The sequence below is a fragment of the Coffea arabica genome, chromosome 7e (assembly GCF_036785885.1).
Source record: "Coffea arabica cultivar ET-39 chromosome 7e, Coffea Arabica ET-39 HiFi, whole genome shotgun sequence".
Taxonomy (NCBI): domain Eukaryota; kingdom Viridiplantae; phylum Streptophyta; class Magnoliopsida; order Gentianales; family Rubiaceae; genus Coffea; species Coffea arabica.
In genome coordinates this window covers 38,293,618-38,303,404 of record NC_092323.1, presented here as the reverse complement: position 1 = coordinate 38,303,404, position 9,787 = coordinate 38,293,618, and the positions used below count along the sequence as shown (strand labels likewise).

The window sequence follows — 9,787 nt, the reverse complement described above, 5'->3', positions numbered from 1 at the left end:
TGTCTTGGCCATACATAGATACAGACATACATATATATGTATACATACATACATATATATACATATATATGTATGTATGTATGTATGTTTGTTTGTATATATACATACATATATATATAAATGTATGTATGCATGCATGCGCCCACATACATACATGCATGCATGGATATAAGTATCAACAAATATTTGAACTATATTTTGTATAATAACGTGCTCAAGCTAATAAAGAAGTACACATGCTACTTACTAAGCAAGTTATTGCTCACTCCGCTTATTATAATTTACAGATATTACAGCATTTAAAGAGGTTCAAGTCAAGGATTTGGGACATTTAGACTTTGATTCTAATGGAGAAATGATTGCAATAATGGAATGGAAATTTATATTTAATTTTCGACATTTGCTTAGTTATGTAAGTATTTGAAAATGGTTGATTATATATTTGTGGTGAACTTGTGAAATGATATCTCCTTTAGTCGTGAAGGAAATGTTGAATATGCAAGGAATTGTATTTGGTATTTGATGGAATTTAAATTTGTTTAGCTTTGTACCTTGTGAAGAAGTGATTTTCGGTGGGTAGTTGGACCGAGCTAAATCAGTTCTTCCTCCTATGCGGTGAGATGAATTCACTTATCCGAAGTGGACAGCGGGGCTTCTCCCCTGGGATCACTCCTACGATCAAGTTAGTATGAGAACGAGAGCAATAATAGTATGTGTGAATGAACAATATGCTTACTTGTTGGGAGTACATGAGGGGTATTTATAGAGCGGGAGTGGAAGGTAGGACGGAGGGCTCATGCTGGTAGGACCCATGTCCTGGTCATTACGGCTTTGTTCCCTGCCAAGAGGTCTGACTCTGACACTGTAACCGTCTGGACATGATGACGGGGAACCTTGTGTAGTAGCCATTAAGAGCATCAGGTGCTTTTCAAATAAAGCACTGGTCCCGTGTGATGTCAGGCGCGTTGACAACATCAACGTGCAGCCGAGGTGGGGACCAAGGGGTCATCCAAGCAGGTGATCAGAGGTCGGGCCGAACTCAAGGGTCATGTGCAGGACATGGCCGCACTTGTGTGGAGGACGAACTGGGTTCACCTCGACAATGCAGTGGTGGCCGAGGTGAGCACCCTCAATAAGCCCCCCAAGCCTCGGGGGCTCCGGGGCTCTCGAGGTGCCGAGGCTTCCTTGTGTCGGGGTCATTCAGATTCGGGGACCCGAACCTGCTCCGGAAGATGCGGGGGTATGACACGTAGGCAGGTCAGCTGATAGGACATGGTGAGCGGAGCGGTTACGGGTAACCGTCGCATCGTGAGGTAGTGGGACGTTTCGTGCAGAGAGGGTGTCAGTTGAAAGGACGGGACATTAATGAAGAGAGAGAGAGGCACGTCCTTTTGAATTTGAACGTGGCTGCCTTTTCGCATTCTTGCCGCCTCTTCGGGTTCCCCCGAACCCCTATAAATAGGGGGTCCTTTTCACCGCCTAGCCCATCACTTTTTTTCTTTGCCTCAGACTTGCAAACTCGTGAGCGTCGCCGAGGTCAGTCCTGCCAGCCGAGGTCACAGTCGAAGTCCTCACCTTCGTCCGATTCTATAGTCAATAGTAAGTATCTTTCTTTTCATCTAATCTTTCACACATGGCCAAAACAGCTAAAATCCATAAGGAAACCGTGAAACCGAACTACCAGGCCGAGGAGAGGCCGGACCCTTTGAAAGAAACGACTTCGTCCAGCTCTGAGGGGTCAACGCCTAGTGCTGCGGAGGGATCAGCCGAGGTAGGAACCGGCGAGACAGCCTCAGAGTCGAAGTCATCCGAGATGAGTGAGGGTGGTTCCGAGGTCGTCTATAATAGCGAGTTTGGAGCTGAAATACCCCACGACGAGGGCGTACTGGAGCCAGTCGCTCCAAAGGACGCAGCCAAAATTGACTTCGGCAAGATGCCGAAGTTTAGAAGTCGCATGGGAAAGGACAGGGCCGAGAAGGTGATAAGAAAGTATCCTTTCAGGCCGTGGTATCTCATCACGTCGCCTGGGCCGAATGACTCAGCCGAGAAGCCCCCCATGGGCACTGTGGCAATCTACGTACAACAGTTGGAGACTGGGCTGAGGATGCCGACGTCGAGGTTCTTCAGGGACGTACTCCGTCACTTCGGCGTGAGGATTACTCAGCTAACCCCGAACGCGGTTCGCATCCTGGTGGGATTTGAAGTGCTATGCCGACATCAGGAGGTGACTCCCACCGTGAACCTCTTCCGCCGGTGCTACACTGTCAAGGCACACGGGACGGACAAGGGATGGTTCTACATCTGTAACCGGAACAACACCATCCCGAAACTCGTGGTTGGTGCTCCCACTTCGATAAAGAACTGGAAGCACGACTTCTTCTTCGTCCCAGCCGGGGACTTCCCTTGGGGTTTTTGGTGGAGGCCAATTAAATCGAAGGCCGACCCTTCCGCGAGGGACCACGAAGAGGTGGCTTTCTAGAAGTTGATGGGTCATGATTTCGGATCTACAGTTGGAACTACCCCGAAGCCGTGCTGGTCGACGGGGGAATTAGCCGAGCAGTGATCAACCTTGACAAGCCTCCCTTCCTTTCCACTAAACTGTAGGGACTTATTATATCACTTTACCTAGTGGATTGATTTTAGAATTATTAAATTGTTTTTGTGTTCCAGCACTTACAACAAACATCATTTCTATTTCCTGTTTGGATTTAAATGGGTTTCGGATAACCCAGGAGAATAAATGTTGTTCTTTTTCTAAAAATGGTGTGTTTTATGGTTCTGGAAGTTGGAATAACGGTTTATATATCCTAGATCTTGATCATCAAATTCTCAACGTGAGTGAAAAAAGAATGAGAACAGATAAACTAAAGAAAACCTACCTCTGGCACTGTAGGCTTGGTCATGTAAATGAAAAACGCATCTCCAAGTTATACCAACATGGATACTTGGATTCATTTGATTATGAATCATATGATACATGCGAAGCTTGTTTACTTGACAAAATGACCAAAATGCCCTTCACTAGGAAAGGGGAACGAGCCAGTGATTTACTTGGGCTAGTACAACTGATGTATGCGGCCCAATGTCGATCACTGCTAAAGGTGATTTTTCATACTTCATCACCTTCACAGATGACCATTCGAGATATGGTTACGTGTTTTTAATGAAATACAAATCTGAATCCTTTGAAAAGTTTAAGGAATTCAAGAATGAAGTAGAAAAAAAAACCAATAAAAGCATTAAGACACTACGATCTGATCGTGGTGGAGAATACTTAAATGATGAGTTTGGAGTTTATTTAAAGGATAATGGAATAGTTCCACAATGGACTCCTCCAGGTACACCACAGTTAAATGGTGTATCTGAAAGAAGAAACCAAACCTTATTGGATATGGTTCGTTCTATGATGAGCCACTTAAGTGCCCCAAAATCATTTTGGGGATTTGCATTAGATGCAGCCTCTTATACTCCTAATAGAGTACCCACTAAAGTTGTCGACTCCACACCATATGAGATATGGAAAGGAAAGAAACCAAATCTGTCTTATATAAAGGTTTGGGGCTGCCCAGCTTATGTGAAGAGGGCAGAGTCAGACAAGCTTGAAGCTAGATCTGACAAATGTTTGTTTGTAGGGTATCCAAGAGAGTCTATAGGATACTATTTCTACAATCCAATTGAGCAAAAAGTGTTTGTCTCAAAACATGCTATTTTTCTAGAGAAAGAATACATTCTAGAAAGAAGCAGTGGGAATGGAATATATCTTGAAGAAATTTAGGATCATCCAACAAACATTGAACGATCTAATGAAGAACAGCTTCAACCACATAATGATGGGGCAGATACTGAAGCTGTTGATACACAAGGGCTTCGTAGGTCAGTAAAAACACGCTCAACTCCCAAGAGATACCAATTTCTTGTGAGCCATAGCAATGATGTTCTAGTCATTCAAGATAACGAACCTACTACCTACCAAGAGACAATAAGTAATCAAGACTCCTCTAAATGGTTAGAAGCCATGAATTCCGAAATAAATTCCATGTATGACAATAAGGTGTGGACCTTAGTTGATCCACCTGAAGGGATAAAACCTGTAAGGTGTAAATGGATCTTCAAGAAGAAGACTGACATAGATGGTAATGTGGTTACCTATAAAGCTAGACTGGTAGCCAAAGACTACAAGCAGAAAGAGGGAATCGATTACGATGAAACTTTCTCACCAGTAGCTATGCTTAAATCCATTCGGATATTGCTTGCCATAGCAGCATATCATGACTATGAGATTTGGCAGATGGATGTAAAGACCGCGTTCCTTAACGGGACATTGCATGAGGATGTGTATATGACACAACCTGAAGGCTTTACATCTACAAATCCTAGTCAAATATGTAAGCTACAAAAGTCTATTTATGGACTTAAGCAAGCATCTAGGAGTTGGAACATCCGATTCGATGAGACGATCAAAGAGTTTGGATTTCTCAAGAATCCGGATGAACCTTGTGTGTATAAGAAAGTTAGTGGGAGTTCGATTGTTTTCCTTATTTTATATGTAGATGACATATTAATAATGGGAAACAATATACCGATGTTACAATCGGTAAAGGGTTGGTTGTCGAAGAACTTTTCCATGAAAGATTTAGGAGAAGCGGCCTATATATTAGGCTTTAAGATCTATAGGGATAGATCTAATAGGCTACTAGGTCTTTCACAATCTACATACATTGATAAAGTGCTAAAGAGGTTTAGCATGGATCAGTCTAAGAGGGGTAATTTACCTATGACTCATGGTATAAGCCATTCTAAAAACATGTGTCCAAAGACACAAGTTGAGACTGATAAGATGCACAATGTTCCATATGCTTCGGCAATTGGATCAATTATGTATGCTATGTTATGCACAAGACCTGATGTCTCCTATGCTCTGAGTGTCACAAGCAGATTTCAGGCTAATCCAGGTGAGGGTCATTGGATAGCCGTTAAGAACATTCTTAAGTACTTAAGAAGGACCAAAGATTTGTTCTTAATTTATGGAAAGGGTGAGTTAGAACTCAAAGGCTATACTGATGCAAGTTTTCAATCAGATAAGGATGATTGTAAATCACAGTCAGGTTTCATTTTTACTCTTAATGGAGGTGCCGTCTGTTGGAAGAGTTCCAAACAAGACACCACAGTAGATTCTACAACAGAGGCTGAGTATATTGCGGCCGCGGAAGCAGCTAAGGAAGCAGTTTGGATCAAGAAGTTTGTAACTGAACTTGGTGTGGTTCCAACCATTGTTGATCCGGTCACTTTGTACTATGATAACAATGGGGCTATAGCTCAAGCCAAGGAACCTAGGTCTCATCAGCGATCCAAACATGTGCTTAGAAGATTTCACTTGATTAGAGAAATCGTTGCTAGGAATGATGTAAAGATAGAGAGAGTCTCCACAGAGGATAACATAGCTGATCCTCTTACTAAAGTTCTTTCTCAAAAGAAGCATGATAGTCATGTATTATCTTATGGGATGAAAAACATAGACAATGTGTTTTAGTGCAAGTGGGAGATTGTTGGAATATATGCCCTAAAACAATATATTTGTTTTATTTTATACATTCCTTATTATATGTTTTGTATTTTAATAACTTCTTATTTATCTGTTAAATATTAGATACAACCGATAAAGTCCTTAGAATATTTACTAATGTGATGATAGTCACAAGAGTTGGTGACTATGAGATATCAATCGCATTTATAGTAATATTATTAAAATTCCCTAGTTTTTGTACTAATGAAATAGGACATCTTTAGTACGGTAAAACTAGTACACAGTTAGCCTCTAATTAATGTAATTAGTGGTTGTTCTCATCAACTATGGTATGAAGATACTTAGGCTAATGTGTAGATGATTTGAAAAGTACAAATGCATTGGAGTGATCCGTTTAGAGATCCTGTTAGGATATCTATCTAGTGCCAATGGTGTATCTCTAGTGAAAAATTGTGTAAGTGATCCTACGACTTGAGATCACCATAGAATCTTGAGTGGGAATCACTACATTTTTGACTCTAATTACATGTTACTCTTTGAGAGTACCTTAAAGTGTAGAAGTTGGATGTAGTGTGAAGCACGTAAAGAAAATGGGTGATCAAGATAGGATTTACCACTCTGATAGAAGGAGTTGATATCCGGATGGCCACTAGTGAGAAATTAACCCTAAAGTCGACTATTAGGTAAATTGAAGAATGTCTTCAATTTAACCTAATTAAGGGTAAATTTCGGGAACTAGAAAATTTAATTAGTCATCAGGGAATTGGCACTTATTCCTTATTCCTGACTAATTGGATATCTTTGGTGAAAGGATAATAATTACACGGTAATTTTTCACGGAAAGGTTAGGTCAAATTCCCTTGACTAATTCCGAATAATTGGGCAATCGCGATGTGTTGCTAGATACCGCTCGTAATTTATAATTATGGATTAATTATTTATTATAAGTTATGATAAAATAAAGTCGTTTATTTTATCTAATTATTAAACCATAATTATTACCAATGCATTCGGGACCTATTGGGTCACACGCAATAGAGATTTAATCCTAGATTGAAACTATGTAAATTATCGGGGTTTAATTTTAAAAGAAAATTAATCCCAGGCCTATTTGAGCAGATAAGAGTAAATGGTTATCTCTTATCTATCAGATAATGATAGATAGAGTCTTGTGTGATGAGAAGTATTATTGTTTTGATTTTGAATCAGACAAGAAGACTCATCATTCTATCTTATCATATATCTCTCTCTCTCTCCAATTGATACTTTGGGCTGAGATACAGATACAGGAAATGAGGTAAAAATAAAAACGGGAGAAAAATTGAGTCTGTGAGCGTCACATATGAGAGAGAGAAAAAATATACGTTCGAAAAGAGTAAGAAGGCTAGCACCTTTTTCTCTTCAATACATAGTTTGTGAGACGATCCAGGGTTGCTCTAGCATGGATATCAGTAGAGGCAGGACGACTGGACTGCTTAAGGGCTGACCATCCTCAAACAACGCTGCAGGGAGACGCCGCTTGGATTAATGTAATCCTAAAACCCTACTTTTAGTACATCATACGTAAAGTCTAGGGTGATTCCTGGATGGTTTTAGGGAAAAATTTTTATTTTTCCGCTGCGTAGTATCCCTAAAACCCAACATTTCCAACCTCAGAAGTTTCGATTTCTCAAAATTTACATCTGAGGTGCAATAATCATCAACCGAATAAAGCATCTAAATCTCTTTATCCTTATGGACCCTAAATGTTATCAAAGAACACGCTCTCGAAAATTAGTTAAAATACGAATCATTGTAATCGATAATTGTTACATTGATTTGCCATGTCACGATCAAAGAAAACACCAAACTAAAAATAATCTAAGAAAAATGTATGCAGCGATACGAAAGTTAAAGTATAAAGAAAAGTTTACAACATAGACATATCCAACATCAGTCTATTTTGAATGGGGAAGAAGACAAAGGATTACCCTCATACGATGAAAAAAAAATTGGTTCCTCTAGAACTTCGACCGGAGGTACTCGATTACTTTCTTGTCCAGCTGAAATGATTTAGTGAGGACTTCAGGAGCAATATGCGGGTCTGTCCCAAAAACTGCATTTCCAATTGTGATGACACCGGGATTTTGGCTATTAAAGGCCACAATTCCCTTGCCCTTTGTTTCCCCCACATTTCTTTGAAAATGAACTAGGCCAATTGGGAAGACAAAGACATCTCCAGGTTTCAAAATCTTAGCGAACAACTTATTTTTTGTGTTATCAGTTGGATTGGAGGTGACAAAACCAGCATAGATTGTACCCTCCAATACCACGATGACCTCAGTAGCACGAGGATGTGTGTGAGGAGGAACAACACCATCTGGCTCAAAGTCAACACGAAGTACAGTGAGACCGAGAGTGTTGAGGCCGGGTATTAGATTAACATCAGCCACCTTTACCCCAAATCCTAAGGAATTGTTGGTACTTGCTGGATTGTTGAAGCCCGTAGCGAGGAAATCGTCAGTTGTTACCTGTTTTGGGTTCTTGCAGATCTTTCCATTCACAAACACTGCATAAGAATCAAGATCAATAATTTATGTAAAATTTAGCTTAAATTCGCTTCTTACAATTCCAATTACACACATAACTGTGAAAATATGAAGCAGAATGGAAACAAAAAAGAGGAACTAGCACGTTACTTGTTTTTGTTAAACAATTGCAGACATGGTTGGGTTGTGCCTAGTTTTATGCTTAATTGCAGAAAACAGATACATGAAGTATCTGCATCAATGGTTGCAGCTTGTTCTCCCCTTGTGAAGGACAGTCAGTGGGGCACCGCAAAAAAATTTTGGGCCAGAATCCCTTTCATTACCAAGCCCAGCAAAGATCCAATTGTGGCTTGAGTTTGATATTCTTGGATTTAGGACTTTTACTAAAAAAATTACTTCTAGAAGACAAGTGCTTTTAACATGCGTGTTTGGTAAATATTATTCCTTGATTTTAAAAGTAGTGTTTTGTTGCCTAATTTTGTTTCCGATGTCAAAATACAGGACATTTTTTTAATAAATTCCGTTTTGTTGGATTATCAATTTAATTTTTACGACATTTGAATGAGTTTGAACCCAAATAGCACATAATTACATGCAGTAGAACATAAATTTATATATGAAAGTTTGGAGTGAAGAAGGTACGTAGGATCATCTTTTAACGGGTATTCTCGATGATATTCAATAGTAAAAGTTATGCACTCATCAAGTAGCTTAAGTGGGTGTTTGTTAAGTGGCTAGGAGAGGTAGAAATTGGCATCAAAATTATGATATCAATACCTATTGTTTATAAGATTAGTATAGGAATCATTCAATTATGAGAATGAAAATATTAAGTCTTACCCTTCATTATTTTCCACTTATATTGTGAATTTCAAATTGATTAACTCTTTAATAGAATGAAATCCATTATAATTCCAAATCAAATATGCAACTATAATGGACCAAAACCCATGTATAATAGAATTTATGACTTCAACTCCGATTCAGTTTTGCTTCAAGAATACGAAACCAAACACCTCATACGAAAAGCATAAAGAAGCCTCTATTGACTCGAATTACTGAGCAGTTATTGGTATACTACTTAAAGTAAAAGGATTAAGCTTGTTTACTTCATAATTTTATGACAATTGTAATCAAATCACTAAAACAGGGACATTTCTTACAAAAATTTTGCAAATTAGTGGGGTTTGGATAATTGCTTGAGCCATCAACTTGACATGATTCAATCCGAATGGTCTTGAAAATTGTCAAGGCATCAGATCCTAAAATACAGTTTTTCATCAACCTGAACATTTTGGTGACTTTGCAATGGCAGACCAGAAAGGTGAACTTCCCAGGTGAAAATCCCACCAAATGAAACATGTTCAAAATTGTAGCTTGGAAATGGACTTACCAGCTGCTGACGTATCGGGCACGGCAACGCAGAAATCCTGTAAAGGATTGTTATCATAAGCATAAGAAAATGATGACGATGAAACCAACAAAATGGCAAGCATCACCAGGAAGCCAGCAGCCTCCATCTTTACTAACTAATAGCGAAAGTTGAAGTTTGAATACAGAAACTACTGCTATTTATTCAGGACTTAGTCAAATATTTTAATGCCATGAAAATAACTCGAGACCTAACTAGGTATTGGTCGTTCTCCTTTCACAATTTCGGGGAAAACCTCACGCAAGTCACGCATTTCCCTTTGCTATGAATCCAGAATAAAAACTATAATTATTGAATCTGAGA

At 39.4% G+C, this 9,787-nt stretch overlaps 1 protein-coding gene across 1 annotated transcript; it reads right to left on the bottom strand.

The window, feature by feature from the left end:
• Positions 1-7,398: 7,398 nt before the first annotated feature.
• LOC113702469 (germin-like protein subfamily 1 member 7) lies at positions 7,399-9,577 on the bottom strand. Its single transcript, XM_027223703.2, has 2 exons — positions 9,446-9,577; positions 7,399-8,072 (listed from the first exon to the last, which is right to left on the bottom strand). The coding sequence occupies exons 1-2, from the start codon at positions 9,570-9,572 to the stop codon at positions 7,525-7,527; spliced, it is 675 nt and encodes a 224-aa protein (XP_027079504.1). The 5' UTR covers positions 9,573-9,577; the 3' UTR covers positions 7,399-7,524.
• Between the last annotated feature and the right edge of the window lie 210 nt (positions 9,578-9,787).

Coding starts and splice junctions, on each gene's coding strand:
- LOC113702469 (XM_027223703.2), bottom strand. CDS start 9,572: ATGGAGGCTGCTGGCTTCCTGGTGATGCTTGCCATTTTGTTGGTTTCA. Junction 8,073..9,445: donor GCCCGATACGTCAGCAGCTG/GTAAGTCCATTT, acceptor ATTCTTATGCAG/TGTTTGTGAATGGAAAGATC.